This window comes from Aotus nancymaae, unplaced genomic scaffold (assembly GCF_030222135.1).
Source record: "Aotus nancymaae isolate 86718 unplaced genomic scaffold, 86718_ANA_hifiasm-v0.15.2.pri h1tg000040l, whole genome shotgun sequence".
Classification (NCBI taxonomy): Eukaryota; Metazoa; Chordata; class Mammalia; order Primates; family Aotidae; genus Aotus; species Aotus nancymaae.
The window spans coordinates 92815186-92838053 of record NW_026988454.1 but is presented as its reverse complement, the minus strand read 5'-3'; the positions used below and the strand labels follow the sequence as shown (position 1 = coordinate 92838053).

Below are 22868 nucleotides of genomic sequence, written 5' to 3'. Positions count from 1 at the left end.
TTAGCTTCTTTTCAAAATCCTTCAGCTGTTTTCTCAGTATTAAAAAATACAGCTAGGCATGTGGCTCACACCTCTGATCCCAGCACTTTGGGAGGCCGAGGCAGGTGGATCACCTGAGGTCAGGAGTTCGAGACCAGCCTGGCTAACATGGCAAAAGCCCGTCTCTACTAAAAATACAAAAATTAGCCAGGCTTTGGACATTCAGATTCTTGATGTGGCAGTAAGAAAAGGGAAAAAAAAAATTAGCCTGGCATGGTGGTATATGCCTGTAATCCCAGCTACTCAGGAGGCTGAGGCAGGAGAATCACTGGAACTCAGGGGCAGAAGCTGCAGTGAGCTTAGATTTCGCCACTACACTCCAGCCTGGGTGACAAAACAAGACTCTGTCTCAAAAAAAATTATATTTATATATATGTATATATTTGGGAGTCCAAGGCGGTCAGATCACTTGAGGTCAGGAATTTGAGACCCGCCTGGCCAATGTGTCGAAACCTTATCTCTACTAAAAATACAAAAATTGTCCAGGTGTGGTAGCATGCACCTGTAATCCCAGCTACTCGGGAGGCCGAGGCAGGAGAATCACTTGAACCTGGGAGGCAGAGGTTGCAGTGAGCCAAGATCGCTCCATTGCACTCCAGCCTGGGTGACAGAGTACGACTCTGTCTCAATGAAAATAAAAAATTACATATATATATATACACACACACACACACACACACACGTACACACACACACATATGTGATTTGAAGTTATTATTTTTATTTTTTATATGGTTTTTCTGTGGCTCCCATTGAGTTCTTTAGGCTTTCATAAGATTTAGAAGGCTCAAACCAAGAAAAATAGTTATCTGCTTTCTTTTCTAGGCTTGGAGCAGTGTGGAATGATGTTATCTTGTCCATGAGCTATAGCAAGGAAACTCCTTTGATAAACAAAGCAGAGTGTTATAAATTCTTTGGACTTACATGAAGAATCCCTTGCTACATTTTAGGGTTTTTTGTCCTTTTTTGTCCATTATTCTAGTTCTATGGCCTCTGAGTCTAAAAGACATTAACATAGAGCATTTTTGCTCCACAGATATGTTCCTAAGGATCTTAAATAATTTGAAATCTATATATTTTACTCTTGATTTTTCCTATTTGAAAAACTTTAATTAGAATGAGAGAAGATCCCCAGAAGGCATAAATCTGCAATCGTTGTAGCTTAGAGTTACGTTATGCACATTATGGTAGCATTGATCATGAAGCTGTGTCTCCAGTATATTTTCCCCCTTTTAAGTCCCCATTTTCCTTATGATTTTTTTTGGCAGGGGAACTTAAAGATATAACCATTTTAATTCTGTTCTTCATTATCTCTAATCTTTCCAAGTGTTCCTTCCTTAATTGCAGTCTGGCATATGTTCTTGTTTGGATTACATTTCATCAAAGTGTTTTATCTTTTTTAACTTCTGTTCCTGAGTTTTTAGGGCTTTTTTTTTTTGAGGCGGGGTCTCACTCTGTCACCCAGACTGGAGTGCAGTGACACAATCTCGGCTCACTGCAACCTCTGCCTCCCAGGTTCATGTGATTGTCCTGTCTCAGCCTCCCAAGAAGCTGGGATTACAGGCATGTGCCACCATGCCCAGCTAATTTTGTATTTTTGGTAGAGACAGGGTTTCTCCATGTTGGTCAGCCTGATCTCGAACTCCTGACCTCAGATGATCTACCTGCCTCGGCCTCCCAAAGTGCTGGTATGAGTACAGGTGTGAGCCACCGTGCCTGGCCCAAGCTTTTATTTTCATAAGGGTTTCCCAAAGCACTTAGCACCACTGTTATAGTATATGAAACAATTTTTTTTTTTTTGAGACAGAGTCTCACTCTGTCACCTAGGCTGGAGTGCAGTGACGCGATCTTGGCTCAGTGCAACTTCTGCCTCCTGGGTTCAAGCGATTCTTCTGCCTCAGCCTCCCGAGTAGCTGGAACTACAGGCTCCTGCCACCGTGCCCAGCTAATTGAAACAGATTTTTAATAATAGTAACAGCAGGTTTTGAAGAATTTGCATATTTGTTATCCAGATCAGGGGATTTCATTCATAGAAATGACAGCCTCATTCACAAATAAGGATGGTGGATATCTTTGTCCATTCAGACTGCTATAACAAAACACCTTAGACTGGATACTTTATAAATGACAGTAATTTATTGCTTACAGTTTTGGAGGCTGTGAAGTCCAAGATCAAGGCACCAACGGATTAAGTGTCTGGTGAGAGCTTGCTTTTTACTTTCAAGATGGAGCCTTTTTTTGCTGTGTTCTCACATGGCAAAAGGGCAAAAAGCTCCCCAACCCTCTTTTATAGGGGTACTAATCCCACTTATGAGTGCCAGAACCCTCACGACCTAATCACCTCCAACAAAGGGCCCACCTCTAAATACTATCATATTGAGTATTAGATTCCAACATATGAATTTAACCATGGGGATACCACCAACACTCAGACTATAGCGGTGATATATTTGTTTACCAGCTAAGTAGCATCAGGAAATAGTTGTAGTGTAAGCAGTTTATAACTGACTCATTTCTCCAGCTATTTATTGATTTAAATTTAGGAGGGTTCACATTATTTCAAAAGTTGGACAAAGAATTGATAACAAAGGCTAGGCATAGTGCCTCATACCTGTAATCCTAGTGCTTTAGGAGGCTGAGGTGGGCAGATTACTTGAGGCCAGAAGTCAAGACCAGCTTGGCCCACATGACAAAACCCTGTTTCTACTAAAAATACAAAAATTAGCCGAGCGTGCTGGAACACACCTGTAATCGTAGCTACTCAGGAGGCTGAGGTAGAAGAATCACTTAAACCTGGAAGACAGAAGTTGCAGTGAGGCAAAATCACACCACTGCACTCCAGCCTGGGTGACACAGTGAGACTCTGTTTCAAAAAAAAAAAGAATTTATAACACTATGCTTTCTTTTATAACAAATATTACACTAATTCATATAATAGGAACTTGCATTGAATATGACTAATGTGTATTGAAGAATACTGAGAATGTGGAAAGTGATCGTTTTCAACAGTCTCACATGCTAACTGATGAATAAAAAGATGAACAAAGAAAACATATCAGTTGTATTTTTACCATACCAATCCCACGAGTAGCCATTTTGTTTAGATGGATTTTTTAAAAAGGTAATTTGGCCAGATTCCTTTTTAATCCAGGCATATTTCCCTTCAGGAAGAATCAGTCTACATATTTTATTTGAGAATATTTGCAGTCTACCACTTAGCCTTTCTTTTTTTTGAGATGGAGTCTCACTTTGTTGCCTAGGCTGGAGTGCAGTGGCATGATCTCGGCTCACTGCAACCTCCGCCTGCTGGGTTTAAGCGATTCTCCTACCTCAGCCTCCCTCAGCTGGGACTACAGGAGCATGCTGGCTAAATTTTTGTATTTTTATTGGAGGCAGGGTTTCACCATGCTGGCCAGGCTAATCTCAAACTCCTGACCTCGTCATCTGCCCACCTCAGCCTCCCAAAGTGCTGCCCGGCCCCCACCACTTAGCCTTTCTTTCTTTCTTTTTTTTTTTTTTGAGATGGAGTTTCGCTCTTGTTACCCAGGCTGGAGTGCAGTGGCGCGATCTCGGCTCACCGCAACCTCCGCCTCCTGGGTTCAGGCAATTCTCCTGCCTCAGCCTCCTGAGTAGCTGGGATTACAGGTACGCGCCACCATGCCCAGCTAATTTTTTGTATTTTTAGTAGAGACGGGGTTTCACCATGTTGACCAGGATGGTCTCGATCTCTTGACCTCGTGATCCACTCGCCTCGGCCTTCCAAAGTGCTGGGATTACAGGCGTGAGCCACCGCGCCTGGCCCACTTAGCCTTTCTTAATGAACTCACTTGATCAATGCCCAGACGTATAAAGCTAAAAAGATTTTACAATCTGGTTAAAATACAGTTGCTGCATACGTGCCAGACCAACCAGTTGAACCTGACTCTGAACAGGCATTTAACAGAAGAGATACACAAATGCATGTCCATGTGCACCTGTGCATAACACATACATATTTCCTGTCAGGATTACAGGGAAATGTGTTGATGTGTTAGGTAGCTCAGAAATTCCCTCCTGGCATGGTTGAAGTATGCTAACTTACCCATTCTTTGCCAGAGCGCTGTACTCTGAGGCATAGGCTTGATTCAAAGCAGATCTTGAAGTTTGGAGTTGAAAGTAGCTCAAAGCCTTGCAAACAAATTGTTTTAAAACTATCTCAAATTCCGGGGCTCAAGGGCTCTGAGGTTTAGGCTTGATTCAAAGCAGATCTTGAAGTTTGGAGTTGAAAATAGCTCAAAGCCTTGCAAACAAATTGTTTCAAAACTATCTCAAATTTCGGGGCTCAAGGGATCCTCCTATCTCCACCTCCCAACGTGCTGGGACTACAGACATAATCCCCCCAAAAAAGAAGAACATAATTACCAGCTTAACTATTTGTAAGTTTAATTATATTCATATGGTTGTAAAATAGGTCTCCAGGACTTTTTTATCTTGTAAAACTGAAACATTATACCCATTAAACAGTAACTCCCCCTTTCTCTCCTTCCCCCAGCCCCTGGTAACCCCATTCTACTCTGTTTTTGTGTATTTGACTACTTTAGATAACTCAGAAGTAGAATCATATAGTATGTCTTTTTGTGACTGGCGTATTTCACTTAACATAATGTCCTCAAGGTGGGGCATGGTGGCTCATGCCTGGAATCCCAGCACTTTGGGAAGCTAAGGTGGGAGGATCCCTTGAGCCCAGGCGTTTGAGACAAGGTTGGGCAACATAATGGGTCCCTACCTCTACGAAAAAATCCAAAAATTAGCTGGCATGGTGGTTCACACATGTTTTTCCAGCTATTTGAGAGACTGAGATGGGAGGATCCCTTGAGCCTAGGAGGTCGAGGCTGCAATGAGCTGTGTTTGTGCCACTGTCCTCCAGCCGGGTTGACAGAGTAAGACACATTCTCAATAATCACAATAATAGTAAATGTCCTCAAGTTTCATCTACCTTGTAACATGTAACAGGATTTTCTTCCTTTTTATGGTTGAATTTTGTATGTATATACCACATTGAGTTTATCCATTCATCTGCTGATGGACACTTGAGTTGCTTTCACCTTATTGTTCGTAAATGTTAATGTACATGTTAGTGCTGCTGTGATCATGGGTATACAAAGATATCTTCAAGACCCTGCTTTCAGTTTTTTTTTGAGACAGTCTCACTCTGTCACTCAGGTTGGAGTGCACCATCTCTGCTTACTGCAGCCTTCACCCCTGGCTTCAAGTGATTCTTGTGCCTCAGCCTCCTAAGTAGCTGGGATTACAGATCTGCCACCACGCCTGGCTAATTTTTGTATTTTCAGTAAAGACAGGTTTTGCCATGTTGGCTAGACTGGTCTCAAACTCCTGACCACCTGCCTCGGCCTCCCAAAGTGCTGAGATTACAGGCATGACCCACCACACCTGGCCCCTGCTTTCTTTTGTGTGTGGGGTGGGGTTTGTTTTGTTTTGTTTTTTTTTGAGACAGAGTTTGGCTCTTGTTGCCCAGGCTGGAGTGCAATGGTGCAATCTTGGCTTATTGAAACCACTGCCTCCCAAGTTCAAGCAATTTTTCTGCCTCAGCCTCTCAGGTAGCTGGGATTACAGGCGCCTTCCACTATGCCCGGCTAATTTTGTATTTTTAGTGGAGATGGGGTTTTTCCATGTTGATCAGCCTGGTCTGGAATTCCCGATCTCAGATGACCTCCCGACTTGGCCTCCCAAAGTGCTGAGATTACAGGCATTAGCCATCCACTGCACCTAACCAGCCCCTGCTTTCAATTTTTTGACTGTATACCCAGAAGTGGAATTGCAACATTGTATGCTAGTTATAGTTCTTTGTGGGGGTTTTTTTTTTAATGTTTTTTTTTCTTTTTTTTTTTTTTTTAGAGACAGCCTCGCTATGTTGCCCAGGCTAGAGGACAGTAGCTTTTCACAAGCAGGAATCCCACTATTGATCAGCACAGGAGTTTGGCTGACCTGGGCTGGTTGACTCCTGCTTAGGCAACCTGGTAGTCCACCGCTCCTGGGAGGTCACCATATTGATGCTGAATTCAGTGTGGACTCCCAATGGGCACTACAGCCCAGAACTGCTAGGCTCAAGCAGTCCTCCCACCTCAGCCTCCCGAGTAGCTGGGACTATAGGCTCATGCCACCATCTCTGGCAGTAGTTCTAGCTTTAATTTATTGAGGAACTGTTTTCTATCGTGATTGCATCATTTTACAATCCCTTCAACAGTGCACAAGATTTCCCATTTCTCCACATACCAACAGTTGTCATCTTCTGTTTTTTGATAGTAGCCGTCCTAATGGGTATGAGGTGATAAGCTCATTGTGATTTTGATTTTATTTCTCTGATGATTAGTGGATGCTGATCACCTTTTCATGTGCTAGTTAGCTATTTTTATATCATTGGAGAAATATCTATTCATCCTCTGTCCATTTTTTTAATCAGTTGTGTTTTTGTTTTTTTTTCTTATAGAGACAGGGTCTCCCTCTGTCACCGAGGGTGGAGGTGCAGTGGCACAATCATAGCTCACTGCAGCCTTGAGCTCCTGGACTCAGGTGATCCTCCCACCTCAGCCTCCCAAGTAGCTAGGACCACAGGTGTGCACCACCCTATCCAGCTAGATTTTTATTTCTTGTAGACACAGGATCTCGCTGTGTTGCCAAGATTGATTTTGAACAACTCATGGTCTCAATTAACCCTCCTACCTCAGCCTCGCAAAGCACTGGGATTACAGATGTAGTCACCGTGCCTTGCAAGATTTTTTTATTGTTGAATTGTAGTTCTTTATGTATTCTGTATATTAACCCCATTTCAGATATATGATATGCAAGTATTTTCTGCCATTCTGTGGATTGTGTTTTCACTCTGTTGTTTGTGTCCTTTGATGTACATTTTTAAAAAATTTGAGGCCAGGAGTGGTGGCTCACACCTGTAGTCCCAGCACGTTGGGAGGCCAAGGCAGGTGGATCACTTGAGGTCAGGAGTTCACAATGAGCCTGAACAACATGGGGAAACCCAATCTTTAAGAAAAAAAAAAAAAAGTTGATGTAGGCCAGGCACAGTAGCTTGTACCTGTAATTCCAGCACTTTGGGAGGCTGAGGCAAGCAGATCACCTGACGTCAGGAGTTTGAGACCAGCCTGGCCAACGTGGCAAAACCCCATCTCTACTAAAAATACAAAAAAAATTAGCTGCACGTGGAGATACATGCCTGTAGTTCCCAGCTACTGGGGAGATTGAGGCACAAGAATCGCTTGAATGCAGGAGATGGAGGTTGAAGTGAACAGAGATTACACCACTGCACTGCAGCCTGGGCAAAAATGCTTTGGACTTTATATTGAAAAATTAAAAAAAAAAAAGAAACTAAATTGATGTTGTTCCATTTGTCTACTTTTGCTTTTGTTCCTTGTGCTTTTGGTGTCAGCCAAGAAATCACTGGCAAAACCAATATCATGAAGCTTTTCCTGTATGTTTTCTTCTAGAAGTTTTATAACTCAGGACCTTTCCTTAGGTCTTTAATCCATGTCATGTTGATTTTTGTACATGACATAAGGTAAGGATCCAAAGTCCTTCTTTTGCTATTTGGATATCCAGCTTTCTCAACATTATTTGTTGAAATGACTGTGCTTTTCCCATTCAGTAGTTTGGGTATGCTTGTCAAAATAATTTGATTATATAGTGAGGGTTTATTTCTGGATTTTCTATTCCATTGGTCTGTATATCTGTCTTTATGCCAGTACCATGCTGATTTGATTACTGTAGCTTTGTATTATGCTTGAAATCAGGAAATGTAAGGCCTCTAACCATGTTCTTTTTTCAAAATTGTTTTGACTATTTGGGTCTCTTGTGATTCCATGTGAATTTTAGGATGAAATTTTCTATTTCTGCAAAAAAACAATGGCAATAACCTTTTAAATGAATTACAACAACAAAAAAAGGCATATGTAAATGAAGTAAGTAATAATTAATAGCAGCAAGTGACCTAGCTAGGTCCATTTTAGGAGAGGGTCTGGGTCAATTTGGGGGTGGGAGGTTTGTGATATCAAGAGGGGAGAACTCAGATCAGTATAAAAGGGATTAAACTGGTCATAAGAGCATCAACACTTGTGAAGACTAAACATAGCTAAAGTTTTGCTCATTAGTTTGATTTCAACAAATGCTAATGAATTAAGTTATTGGAAATCTCACTTGATATATGTACATTAATACTTAGTCATGTTTCTTTTTTGGCCTAGGTAAGTTGCATGGGAATTTTAGTAATTGTTCCCACTATCTGCATACATTGCTCTCCTTTCTTAAGGAGAGGTAAGGCATTGGCTCTGGAGGCTTTAGCCCATCCAGAGTGGGTAGTAGAAGTAGAACCCAGAAGTGACTATCAAAAATTTCCATGTGGTAAAAATTGACATGGAGATTATACCAAATTAGGAGAAAAAAAATCAGACCGAATATTTATGAACCAGCCAGACACAATAGCTCACTCATGCAATCCTAGCACTTGGCCGGGCGCGGTGGCTAACGCCTGTAATCCAAGCACTTTTGGAGGCCAAGGCAGGCGGACCACCTGAGGTCGGGAGTTCAAGACCAGCCTGACCAACATGGTGAAACCCCATCTCTAAAAAAAAAAAAAAAAAAATCCTAGCACTTTGGGAGTGCTAGGTAGGTAGGTAGATCACCTGAGCAACATGACAAACCCTTTCTCTATTTAAAAAAAAAAAAGAAGAGAAATACTTATGAACCCCAATATCATTTTTATCAGTTTGTTTTGCAGAGACTTAAAGCATGCTCATAATGTCCTCTTGTTCTTCCTTAGGGAATTCTGTAGAAGAAAGCAGGAGATCACTGTCATGATTCCTAGCATGCAAACGGATGATTATTTACAGGACTGTAGGACTTAACATGGCTTAGATGTAAAGTACTTTACAATGCTTAGGGAATTCAGTGAAGCCCTTGTTATGAGATGATATTCTATATGAAAGGAAAGACAAATGGATTACAGCCATGCCACCCTTACCAGCAATTCTCCTGATAAGGAGTTGGAGACAATCAAATAATATGTCTTATTGAGGTCCTACTGTTTAGCAGATGCTGCTGCATTTGCTCACCATACTTAGAAAGAATCTTTTGATATTTATTCTGAGATTTGACATTATTTCAAAGAATCTTGTTCTTGATCTGCCTTATATGACATGGATCCTTATGTTAATAAAACTTTTGTATATTTGCAGAGCTCTCGATGTTCTGAAGTATGAAGAAGTTGACATGGATTCATTAGCCAAGGCTGTTCCAGAGCCCTTGAAGAAGTATACTAAATGTAGAGAGCTAGCCGAAAGACTGAAAATAGAAGGTAGAAAATAATTTTTGACTTAACATACCTTTACAATTTGTGCAAATTATGAATAGACAACAGATCCATTATTACTGTTGGATCAGCATAGTGTTAGCTTCTGTGCTCTTCAAAAGCGTGGTCCTCAGCTAACAGCGTTGCAATACCTGTACGCTTGTTAGAAATACAGAATCTTGGGCCAGGCACGGTGGCTCACGCCTGTAATCCCAGCACTTTGGGAGGCTGAGGCAGGTGTATCATGAGGTCAGGAGTTCCAGACCAGCCTGGCCAAGATGGTGAAACCCCTTCTGTACTAAAAATACAAAAATTACCCAGGCAAGGTGACAGGCGCCTGAATCCCAGCTACTCAGGATACTGAGGCAGGAGAATTGCTTGAACCCGAGGGGCGGAGGTTGCAGTGAGCTGAGATTGTGTCACTGCACAAAATACGTATATATATATATGTATTGTGTGTGTGTATGTATGACAGAGTTTCATTCTTGTTGCCCAGGCTGGAGTGCAATGGTGCAATCTTGGCTCACTGCAACCTCCGCCCCTCGGGTTCAAGCAATTCTCCTGCCTCAGCCTCCCAACTAGCTGGGATTACAGGCGCCCACCACCACACCCAGGAAATTTTTGTATTTTTAGTACAGACAGGGTTTCATCATGTTGGCCAGACTGCTCTCGAACTCCTGACCTCACCTCACCTCAGGTGATGCACCCACCTCGGTCTTCCAAAGTGCTGGGATTATAGGCGTGAGCCACTGTACCCGGCATGCATGTGTGTGTGTGTGTGTGTGTGTGTGTGTCTATATATATATATATATATATATATATATATTTTTTTTTTTTTTTTGAAGACAAAGTCTCACTCTGTTACCCAGGCTGGAGTACAATGGCATGATCTTGGCTCACTGTAACCTCTGCCTCCCGGGTCCAAATGAGTCTCCTGCCTCAGCCTCCCGAGTACCTGGGATTCCAAGCGTGTGCCACCACGCCCAGCTAATTTTTTTGTACTTTTAGTAGAAATGGGGTTTCACCACATTGGCCAGGCTGGTCTTGAACTTCTGACCTCAAGTGATCCACCCACTTTGGCCTCCCAAAGTGCTGGGATTACAGGTGTAAACCATCATGCCCAGCATATATATATATATATATTTACCCTGAACTTTGTTTTTATACTCTCCCCACCTAATATTCTAATAATGAGAAACATAATACTATCTTTGGCTTTGACAGTATACTGAAATACTCTACCATTGACAAATACTTTTTATAAATATTCTTGGTCACTTTATAGACCACCAAAGCCACAGATGTGTTTGGTAGTTGCTCTGCATTTTTTAAGTTTTTCATAATGAAAATTTTTATTGTGAAAATACTGAAGCTGGACATGGAGGCTCACCCCTATAATCCCAGCACTTTGGGAGGCTGAGGTGGGTGGATCACCTGAGATCAGGGGTTCAAGACTAGCCTGACCAACATGGTGAAAGCCCATCTCTACTAAGAATACAAAAAAATTAGCCGAGTGTGGTGGCAGGCGCCTGTAATTCCAGCTACTTGGGAGGCTGAGACAGGAGAATTGCTTGAACCCGGGAGGCGGAGGTTGCAGTGAGCGGAGACTGTGCCACTGTACTCCAGCCTGAGCGACAAGAGTGAGACTCCATCTCAAAACAAAAAGAAAAAATACTGAGAATAATACTGGCTTCTGCATTTTGATAGAAGGTGTTTTTTCATGGGTGGAAAATGATGTAGTGAAAAAGGCAGGGAACAGGATAACATGGTGAGAAGGGAAGAAAAAGTTAGATAATGGTGTGCTGTTCAAACAGGAAAAGACTTTGCTCTTTGGGGACCAGCCAGAATGGTGATCATGCTGCATTCCTTCTAGCAGTGGCATTTTCTTTTTTTCTTGAGATGGAGTCTCACTTTGTTGCCTCGACTGAAGTGCAGTGGTGCCATCTCAGCTCACTGCAACCTCCACCTCCCAGGTTCAAGTGATTCTCCTGCCTCAGCTTCCCGAATAGCTGGGAGTACAGGCATGCACCACTATGGCTGGCTAATTTTTTTATTTTTAGTAGAGACAGGATTTCACTGTGTTGGCCAGGATGGTCTCAAACTCCTGAGCTCAGGTGATCCACCCGCTTTTGCCTCCCAAAGTGCTGGGATTACAGGCATGAGCCACTGCACCTGGCTTTTTTTTTTTTTTTTTGAGACAGAGTCTCATTCTATTGCCCTGTTTCCCAGGCTGGAGTAGAGTGGTACAATCTTCATTCACTGTAACCTCCACCTCCTGGGTTCAAGCAGTTCTCCTGCCTCAGCCTCCTGAATGGCTAGGACTACAGGCGCTCACTACAAGGGCTAATTTTTGTGTTTTTTAAGTAGAGATGGGGTTTCACCATGTTGGCCAGGCTGGTCTCAAACACCCGACCTCAGATGATCCGCCCACCTCGGCCTCAAAGTTGTGAGCCACTGTACCCGGCCAGCATTTTCTTTTAGTTCTACAAAGGTCTATCAACTTGCTATGCTTTGGCTGTGTGTGTAGGATGACCCAGGTGCTACCTACCATTCAACCACACACATTTACAAAAGTCTGGCAACAAAAGGAAACTCGTCAGAAACTCTAGAATTATTCTTCCAAATGATTAAACACTAGTAATATATTAAGGTAGAAGAAGCGTTGTTGGCCCGTTGTTTTGCTATTGAGTAAAAATTATTTTATTAAATACTTAGGACTGTTAGATCTGGGGAAGAGTGATTATATACTTTAAACTTGGTTTGCAGTTTTACTTTGTTCAATAAATCATCAGGTTCTGATTAGGATAATCCAGAAAAATTATCATTAACTTGTTTATAGGAAGTCCTGACTTCAACCGTGGAATAGCTTTAAACACTTCGGCGTATAAGGCCTGGCGTGATGCCTCATGCCTATCATCCAAGCACTTTGGAGGCCAAGGCAGGCGGATCACCTGAGGTCGGGAGTTCAAGACCAGCCTGACCAACATAGTGAAACCCTGTCTTAAAAAAAAAAATAAAAGACTTGGGCATATATAAAGACCCTAATAACTATCCACGGCTTAAAAATATATATATACTGGGCCAGGCGCGGTGGCTCACACCTGTAATCCCAGCACTTTGAGAGCCCGAAGCAGGTGAATTAAGAGGTCAGGAGATTGAGACCAGCCTGGCCAACACGGTGAAACTCTGTCTCTACTAAAAATACAAAAATAATTAATCGGGTATGGTGTCACACGCCTGTAATCCCAGCTACTAAGGAGGCTGAGGCAGGAGAATTGCTTGAATCTGGGAGGCGGGGGTTACAGTGAGCCGAGATCGTGCCACTGCACTCTAGCCTGGGTGACAGAATGAGACTCCCATCTCAAAACAACAACAACAACAACTAGATTGAAATATAACACGTATTGCTGGTTTTCAAGTTGCTACCTGGATTCCTCCACTAGACAACACATTTCTTGAGGGCATAAATCAGTGTCAGATTCTTCTTTGTACTATCTTTCTTGTTTTGTTATATATGAATATATATAACATTATACCCTTATATACCTTTAGCTTATGCATTACCTCATATATTCCATGATGCCCTGAAGAGTCAGTTCATGAATCATAACATTATATTACAATTTGCTGTACTAATTTATTATATTACAATATTATGTGAGCTCTTCATATGCATTATTTCATTTGATACTTAGAACTACCCTGTGGAGGACAGATATTAGCATTGTTGTCCTAATTTTACAGATAAGTGGTAATTGCCCAAGATCACATGGTGAGTTGGCAGAGCTGCGATTGGAACCTAACTTGTCTGATTGTAAAACCTGTGTACTTCACAACTATTCTTTGTTGCCGTAAAGACCCTCAGAAGTCATCTGGGCTAGTCCTTGCAATTTCTAGAAAAAGAAGCTAAGTCCCAAAATGTTGATGATGTGCTCATAGTCAAAGGGTAACTCATTGTCGGAGTCAGACACAGAGATGAGATTTTCTGGCTGCCAGTCAAGTGATGGAAGAAGGTGACACCAAATCCTCAGAGGACTCCCTTTGAGGGAGTCCCAGAATGAGCACCTCAATTTAGGTTTTAAAACAGTTTTTTATTTCAGTTTCATTTTCTAAGAACAGAATGCTTTAATTATTATTTTTTAATTACATTGTTGAATTATCTTCCTAACTTCACTTTTGAATAATCCCTTAACTAAATTATTTAAATTATGTATTGTCAACTAAGCCTTCCCTTCCCTCCCCTTCCCCTCCCCTCCCTTCCTCTTCGCCTCCCCTCCCCTTCCCCTCTCCTCCCTTCCCCTCCCCTCCCCTCTCTTCTCCTTTCTCTTCCCTCCCCCCTCCCCTCCCCTTCCTTTCCCTTCCCTCAAAAAGAAAAAAAGAAGTTTTACTTTTAAAAATTATAGCTCTATATGGAGATACTTCAAAAAACCATTTTCTTAGAGAAATAGATTATCTCAGCCGGGTGCAGTGGCTCACGCCTGTAATTCCAGCACTTTGGGAGACCGAGGTGGGCGGATCACGAGGTCAGGAGTTGTAGACCAGCCTGGCCAACATGGTGAAACCCCATCTCTACTAAAAATATAAAAATTAGCTGGGTGTGATGGCGTGCATCTGTAATCTCAGCTACTTGGGAGGCGGAGACAGGAGAATTGCTTGAACCCGGGAGGTGGAGGTTGCAGTGAGCTGAGATCACACCACTGCACTCCAGGGCAACAGAGCAAGACTCTGTCTCAAAAAAAAGAAAAAAAAAAAGAGAGAGAAATAGCTTATCAGTAGGACATAAAATTCAAACTCATAGCCTATTGAAGAAAATGTTCCAGCCAAGGTTTGCACTGACAGTGGAAGCAAATTCTTTTTTTTTTTTTTTTTTTGAAATGGGGTCTCGCTGTCACCCAAGCTGGAGTGCCATGGTGCTATCTCAGCTCACTGCAAGCTTCACCTCCTGGATTCAAGCAGTTCTCCTGTCTCAGCCTCCCCAGTAGCTGAGATTACAGGTACATACTGCCATGCCTAGCTAATTTTTTATATTATTAGTAGAGATGGGGTTTCACCATGTTCCCCATGCTGGTCTCAAACTCCTGAGCTCAGGCAATATACCCGCCTCGGCCTCCCAAAGTGCTAGGATAACAGGCAGAGCCACCACGCCCAGCCGCAAATTCTTTTTTTACTTTTAATTTTGCAGATATTTGAAAAGGACATGCATTAAACTACTAGACATTAGTTTAATTGTAGTTAATATGCAAGGTACTCCATTTATCTTAGCTTCAGTTCCCTCCTATGTAAAAGGGAACACCTACCCAACCCATCTTATGGTGTTGAAATGAGTGTTGAATGAGATGATGTACACAAAAGGTTTTTGTAAATTGTAAGATGCTACACAAACGTAAGTTGTTAGTATAATATAATCTGGGTATTACAACATGATTCTGATTTTGTTCACCAGCCACTTATGAATCAGTATTGTTCCATCAGCTACAAGAAATAAAGGAAGTTCAGCGAGATGAAGCTCTCCAACTGCCAAAAGACCTAGATTATTTGACTGTCAGGGATGTGTCTTTGTCCCATGAAGTTCGAGAGAAACTACATTTTAGTCGTCCACAGACGGTAAGAAAATAGGCAGGTGAAAAGGAACAAGTTAAAGATCCGGTGCTTTCATTTTTTTAAACCTGGGGTTACAATGGCCATATAACTAATGTTTTATTTAATAATAAGAAACTTCCAGCTTGGGCAACACAGTAAGACCCTATCTCTATAAAGATACAGAAGTTAGCTGGGCATCATGGCATGCACCTGCAATGCCAGCTACTTGGGAGGCTGAGGTGGAGGATCACCTGAGCTCAAGACACTGAGGCTGCAGTGAGCCATGATTGTGCCACTGCACTCCAGCCTGGGCAATAGAGCGAGACTCTGTCTCAAAAAAAAAAAAAAATTGACCTCAGACTTTTTTCCTGTATTTCTATGTAGGACAGGTGTTGGTATGTCTGTATCTGTATGACAGATAATAAAGCTTGACTTTAAGTAAATAACTGGAAGTCAAGAATTGGTTTGATTGGAACTATTCTCTAGTCCCAACCATGTGATAAACCATCAGTGCAAACTATGCAAGGTAGTATATATGTATGGCTTAAAGGAAACCAGACTAGATTAAAATATAACACACATTAGTAGTTTTCAAGTCACTACTTGGATTCCTCCCTAGGAGTTCCATAGTGTTGCCTTGGGAACTAATGGGAGAAAGGGGAGCCAGAGTGTCCCCGCCACATGCTTCAGACTAATTGTGAGAGGCTGTGTACATGTTCCTTTGTGTAAACAAATAAAACCTTTAATTTATTATATAGTAATTAGTGTTGGGCTTCTAATAAATGTTTAAAGACTGTGAAACTATACTTAACTGATTCTGAGATGCACTTTTTTCCACATTTTAACATCTCTAAAATTGTATCTTTAATATCTCAAAAATAGATGGTGTGTCACAGTTTAATGGGCAGCATTTTTTTTAGTAGTGATTCATAAAATAAAGGGGTATATTATAAAAATACAGACTGTAGAAAAATTTGAAAAAAAAATATTTTTACAAGGAGGAGTGATTTTATTAATATAACATGGTATTCTTAGCAATAATCATCATGGAAACCAGGAAAATAAGACTTATATTTTATAACTTTGTCCCTTCCTATTGATTTCAGATTATGTTTGTGTGGATAATCATAGGCTACACTGCGCAACATGTTAGCCACTTGCTCATTGTAGTTATTTACATTAATTAAAATTAAATAGGCCAGGTACAGTGGTATGTACCTGTAGTCACAGCTACTTGGGAGGCTGAGGTGGGAGGATCTCTTGAGCCCAGGAGGTAGAGACTGTAGCAAGTCAAGATTGTACCACTACACCCCAGCCTGGGTGACAGAGTGAGACCTTGTCTCAAAAAAAAAAAAAAAAAAAAAAGATGAAAAATTAAATAAAATGTAATTCAGCTCTTTAGTCTTACTAGCCACATTTCAAGTGCCCAATTGCTGCATATGACTAGTTGCTATCATATTGGACACCGCATTATTGCAATATATATAGTATAGAAGATTTCCCTCATCACAGAAAGTTCAGTTGGACAGCACTGGTCATAGGAGTTCAGAACTCCTTACCCACAATTCCATAATACAAAAGGCTCTGGCAGAAGTTTGCCACAAACTCATTTGGTAGCAAAACTGAGCTCAGCTCACATGAGGATATATGGTCTTTATACTGTTTATAGTGAATATTCATGCCTTTCACTGTAAAAATATACTGAAGAAATATTAATAGGATTAAAAATGTGGGGTGCTGCCCCACACACTGCTGAGGCTGTTACATTATGTACAGTATATATACCTTATTACAAAAACATGGCCTCAAAGATTTCATTTTTTTGAGAGAGGGGCTTACTTTGTCACCCAGGCTGGAGTGCAGTGGCATAATCATAGCTCACTGCATTCTCGACCTCTAAGGCTCAAGCAATCCTCCCACCTTTGTTTTCTGAGTGGCTAGTACTACAAGTGTGTGCCACCATGCTAAGCCAATTTTTTTTATCTTTTGAAGAGACAGAGTCCCACTCTTTTGCCCAGGCTGGCCTCAAGAATTTCAAAAAAGTGACTATGGACCTATTTTTGAAAAAAGAAACTTGTTTATAGTTTTTCTTAGTTTAATGGGAAGAAAAAGTAGATACTCTAATATCTATTAGTTATGTGATCTTGCACAAGCTATTTTAATATCTCTGTGCCTCAGTTTCCCATTTATAAAATGAAGACATAAATAATAACATTTCTTTATCTACTTTAAAAGGTAATACATTAAGATAATACATCAAGATAGTAATTAAGAAAATACTATGGGCCGGGCATGGTGGCTCACGCCTGTAATCCAAGCACTTTGGAGGCCAAGGCGGGTGGATCACCTGAGGTCGGGAGTTCAAGACCAGCCTGACCAACATGGTGAAACCCAGTCTTTAAAAAATAAAAAATAAAAATTTAGAAAATACTGTATAAACTATACCATATAAGTTGTTATTAAGAGGAAAATCGATTTGATTTGACATAGCTCATTTATGTTTCTCTTGTGATATTGATTATTAGATCGGGGCTGCTAGTCGTATACCTGGAGTAACACCTGCTGCCATCATCAATCTGCTGAGATTTGTGAAGACCGCTCAACAAAGACAGGCAGCTAATGAATGAATCACCCAAGACTGATCAATACTTACATGATACAGACAGACTTCAAGAGAGAGAGTTACAGCTTTCAATTCATAAAAGATTTGTAAAGAGCATGTAAATAATTTGATCAATACAAAAGTATAGATAAAAGGAATTATTTAGCACCTGTTAAAATAGATTTATTAGGTTACTTTGGGTTGGCCGTTAATTTATGAATGGGACAGAGATCGTAACTGTGCTTTCTTGGGTATATGAAAAAACTAGTTGTAAACAATTTGTGCTCTTTCTCTAAGGAGCTCTAATACAAATAACTTTGTGCAGTGTTCCTCAAAGAGAGAGATAGATAGTGAACCTAAAACTAAGCCTGAAAGAAAAACAACATGCAGATTTGCCTACTCATAGAGACTTTGCCTACTAAGTGTACCAAATTAAAACTCTTACTCAGCTTGTTTTGAGAGTTAGTAATCTTTTGCTTGGTTATACTAGGCTAGGAAGCAATATCAAAGCCCTTAAATTCTTAAGGCTAAAGACTTGAGATTATGTAAAATTATCCAGAATCATTCAGCTAATACTATTGGAATATAGTATGTAGGGTGAAAGTTGACAGAAATCTGTACTACTTCAGGAAATCCTCAATGGTAATTATTTTTGAACATTAATGAAAACCCTATAAAATAGAAAGATTGGAAATCAGCATTGTTTCCTATTATCTACAATATGGATACTTATTTGGTGACCTAGTTAAGGGAAAATTAAGTTAGTTATTTTATATAATACCATAAAAATATTTTCTTTTTTTTTTGAGACAGAGTTTCGCTCTTGTTACCTAGGCTGGAGTGCAATGGCGCGATCTCAGCTCACTGCAACCTCCGCCTCCTGGGTTCAGGCAATTCTCCTGCCTCAGCCTCCTGAGTAGCTGGGATTACAGGCACGTGCCACCATGCCCAGCTAATTTTTTGTATTTTTAGTAGAGACGGGGTTTCACCATGTTGACCAGGATGGTCTCCATCTCTTGACCTCGTGATCCACCTGCCTCGGCCTCCCAAAGTGCTGGGATTACAGGCGTGAGCCACCGTGCCTGGCCATAAAAATATTTTCTTAAGAAACTGTCATGGCCATGGTTTCTTAACACTGAAGACAGATCCATAGTAACTGGTGAATAGTGTTTTCCTGTTTTTAAGTCAGAATGACAGAAAAAACAGAATAGTTCTGGTACCCCTCTTCCTCTCCAGTAGTTGAATGGTATGTCATCACAAGGGTTAGAGTGGAATAATCAGCTGGACCTTTTGACTGGCTCCTTAGATATCTCAACCATTCTGAGTAGACTAAGGGATGAATACAGCCAAATGGGCTAGACAGTCCTGCTTGTCTCTGGAATTCCAACCCTAATCTTTAGTGTTAGCCTAGGGAGAAGCTCCTGTGTCAGGTTCAGGCCAAAGCGGGTACTTTGGCTGCAGATCTATAGTTAAGCCTGATTATGGGTGTGAGGCAATCAAGTATCTTGTTACTGTAATTGCATATGGCCACTTGGATGTAGCTCAGTTTTCATGGTTTTTTTTTTTTTTTTTTTATCTTATTTTAGTTTTTTCCAGAAAGCAGCAAGATCAGTAACAAATAAAAAGTATTTGGGGGCCGGGGCACGGTGGCTCACGCCTGTAATCCCAGCACTTTGAGAGGCCGAGGCGGGTGGATCACGAGGTCAAGAGATCGAGATGATCCTGGTCAACATGGTGAAACCCCGTCTCTACTGAAAATACAAAAAATTAGCTGGGCATGGTGGCGCATGCCTGTAATCTCAGCTACTCAGGAGGCTGAGGTTGCAGTGAGCCGAGATCGTGCCATTGCACTCCAGCCTGGGTAACAAGAGTGAAACTCCGTCTCAAAAAAAAAAAAAAGTATTTGGAATGCTGGATAATTTAGCAATGATGAATTCTTTTTAATTCTTGATTTAATAATTTCAAAAGGTGGTAACTTTTAGTTATAGCTACTCCTGGGCAAAATTCTTATTACAGAGACAATATTAATTACAATACCACATTGTATATATATTTTGAAAAAAGGCCAGGTGCAGCTGGTGACGCCTGTAATCCCAGCACTTTGGGAGACTGAGGTGGGTGGATCACCTGAAGTCAGGAGTTCAACACCAGCCTGGCCAACATGGTAAAACCCCATCCCTACTAAAAATAAAAAAATTAGCTGGGCATCGTGGTGCAAGCCTGTAGTCCCAGCTAACTTGGGAGGCTGAAGCACAAGAATCACTTGAACCCAGGAGGCAGAGGTTGAGTGAGCCAAGATTGTGCCACAGTACTCCAGCCTGAATGACAGAGCGAGACTAGGTCTCAAAAAAAAAAAAAAAGGAAACAAAAGGTATTTTGTGTTTTTGTGCTACCCATTTAGCAAAATAACAAAATTCATTGTTTTTAAACATTTTTTTCTGATTAATACAAGAGTAAAAGCAGTGAATGGAGTGTCTTTTGAATGGAATATAACAATTTATCTTAAAGAAACATAAATGCTATGGGAGGTTCTTGACAACTACAATTCGGGGCTAGTGACACAACGCATATAAAGAAACTTTAAAGTTTCTTTGTAATGAAGGTTTGTAATGCTATTCCATTACAATAGTAACTGTCTGACTGAAAAATGTTTAATAGAAAATATGTATTTTAGATTCTGTGATTTGCTTTAGGATGTGAAACTTCTTTATTTTATTCTCTTATTTTAAGTTATTTATTGTAAGATAATTTACAAATATCTTGCTGTCTTCAGTAATCCAAACGATTGATAAACAGTTTCTTCTGACAGAGACAGCAGTAAGCTAAAAACAAAATCAGCTGGCTGAATTTTCCTTCTTTACCTCTTGTCTGAGGATGCAGCTTGATTTTCATCAATCCAGAGCTGCAGCACCAGAGATGATTTCAATCAACTCCTTTGTGATGACAGCTTGGTGGGTACAGTTGAATGTCAGTGTCAGTTTGTCAGTCATCTCAGAAACATTCTTGCTGGCGTTGTCCATGGTTGTCATCCTGGCGCTCTGCTCACTAGTGGTGGACTCCTTCAGAGAGTAGTAGATGATGTTGGCCAGATTGTATTCTTGGTAATTTTGCAGCACATCAGCATCAACATCATCGCAGATACTCATACTCTCAGCACTTACAATGGTATTAAGGGAAAAGATGGGCTTTTCCTCTGTCTTATAGGAGATGACAGACCTGAATTGATTAAAGACAATGGAACCTTCATCAAATTCACATCCAGAATTTAGCAATTCAAGGGCAATGACTGACACATCTCCAAAAGTTGAGGGCTTTCTTCCCACTTCTTTGAATGCCACTAGAAACTGGTCAGAATGAGTCCTATAAAGTATGCCTCTGATTTTGTCACCAATACCAACAAGCATAACCTCTTCCCCAGCTGCTGTTAGTGTAGCAACCTCACTTTTCATCTGTTTAGCAATGGAGGAATGAATAGCATCACACAGTCCTCGATCTGAGGACACACCAATAAGGAGGTGTTTCTTCTTGCCTTCAGGCACCTTGATGTCAGCTTTTTCATACAGAGCCAAAGATCCCAATCCATATATTCAAGCTGGTTTCAGCTCTCTTTCAGCTCGGGCATATTTTGCTGCTGCTACCATTTTCATAGGCTTGGTAATTTTCTGGATGTTTTTAATGGACTTTAGTCACCTGGTAATATCTTTCAAAGTTGCCATATTTCGAACTTGAATCCATTGTGGCTGCAAGGTCCAGGCAGACAGCCCAGAGACACCCGTGCCAGAGAACATGGTAGCCGCAGCCCTGCTAAAGGTTGGTTGTCTTTATTTTATTTTTTAGAGACAGGGTCTCACTCTGTTGCCCAGGCTGTAGTGCAGTGGCTCAATCATAGCTCACTGCAGCTTTGATCTCCTGGGCTCAGGTGATCCTTCTGCCTCAGCCTCCCAAGTGCCTGGGACTACGGGCATATGCCACCATGCCTGGCTAAGTTTAAAAAAATTTTTTTTATGGCTGGGCACATTGGGTCACACCCGTAATCCCAGCACTTTGGGAGGCTGAGGCTGGTGGATCACCTGAGGTTGGGAGTTCCAGACCAGCCTGAGTAACATGAAGAAACCCCATCTCTACTAAAAATACAAAAAATTAGCCAGGCGTTGTGGCACATGCCTGTAATCCTAGCTACTCGAGAGGCTAAGGTTGCAGTGCGCTGAGATTACGCCATCGCACTGCAGCCTGGGCAACAAGAGCGAGACTCCGTCTTAAAAAAACAAACAAAAGTTTTGTAGGAATGAAGTCTTGCTGTGTTGCCCAGGCTGGTCTTGATCTCCTGGCCTCAAGTGATCCTCTTGCCTCGGCCTCCCAAAGTGCTTGGATTACAAGCATGAGCCACCACACCCAGCCTGACCTCTTTAAATCCACAATGTTTGTATGTTAACTTATACAAAATTACATCACTTAATATGTCAAAACATCCTACCCTCTGGTGCTGCTAGCCAGAAGTGATACAGAATACAATACCCTCATAATAAATCAGCTAAAAACATAATCTTAATGCAGTTACTTCATAGACATCCCCTGACAGTACAATAATCAGCTGCCAACAAAAGCTGGCCATACCTGTGACTTCCTCCAGTCACCACAGACCAGACTGCCTAGCAATTGGAGAAGCCAGGTATTTTTCCAATTCATTTCAACAGGAACACCAAAAAAGAAGAAATGACTAACAAACACTAAGCATTTGTAAAATTATTGGGGGAGGAAGGATGAAGATAGGGACCTATGCTAAATTAAACCATTATAGCCCTGAAAACGAAGTTCCCTTATAGCCAAAAGCTTAAATTTTATGACTGATGGTTTTAAAAGTATTTTGTCAGGCCAGGCATAGTGACTCACGCCTGTAATCCCTGCACTTTGGGAGGCCGAGGCAGGTGGATCATCTGAGGTTAGGAGTTCAAGACCAGCCTGGCTAACATGGTGAAACCCTTTTCTACTAAAAAATACAAAAGACTAGCTGGGCATGGTGGCATATGGCTGTAATCCCAGCTACTCGGGAGGCTGAGGCAGGAGAATTGCTTGAACCTGGGAGGCGGAGGTTTCCATAAGCTGAGATCATCCCATTGCGCTCCAGCTTGGGAAACGAGCAAAACTCCGTCTCAAAAAAAAAAGTATTTTGTCATTTTTTAGTTTCAACCCAGATTGGAATAGCCATGGCTTTTCCACTTCAGAAATTTCAACTCCTACAAGAATGCCTTGTCCAGAAGAAGTGGTCAGGAGTATCAGGAAAACCACTAACAGAGA

At 41.3% G+C, this 22868-nt stretch overlaps 1 protein-coding gene and 1 pseudogene across 1 annotated transcript in view; one reads left to right on the top strand and one right to left on the bottom strand.

Moving 5' to 3' along the window:
* Positions 1-17741, top strand: part of MTO1 (mitochondrial tRNA translation optimization 1) — a 32917-nt gene extending 15176 nt beyond the window's left edge. The window contains exons 10-12 of the mRNA XM_021670301.2: positions 9279-9397; positions 14835-14995; positions 17497-17741. Coding sequence (XP_021525976.2) covers positions 9279-9397; positions 14835-14995; positions 17497-17598 — 382 coding nt within the window. The 3' untranslated portion in view covers positions 17599-17741. The remainder of the gene's footprint in view (positions 1-9278; positions 9398-14834; positions 14996-17496) is intronic.
* A 2469-nt stretch (positions 17742-20210) lies between these two features.
* LOC105730548 (ATP synthase subunit gamma, mitochondrial-like) lies at positions 20211-21361 on the bottom strand (annotated as a pseudogene).
* Between the last annotated feature and the right edge of the window lie 1507 nt (positions 21362-22868).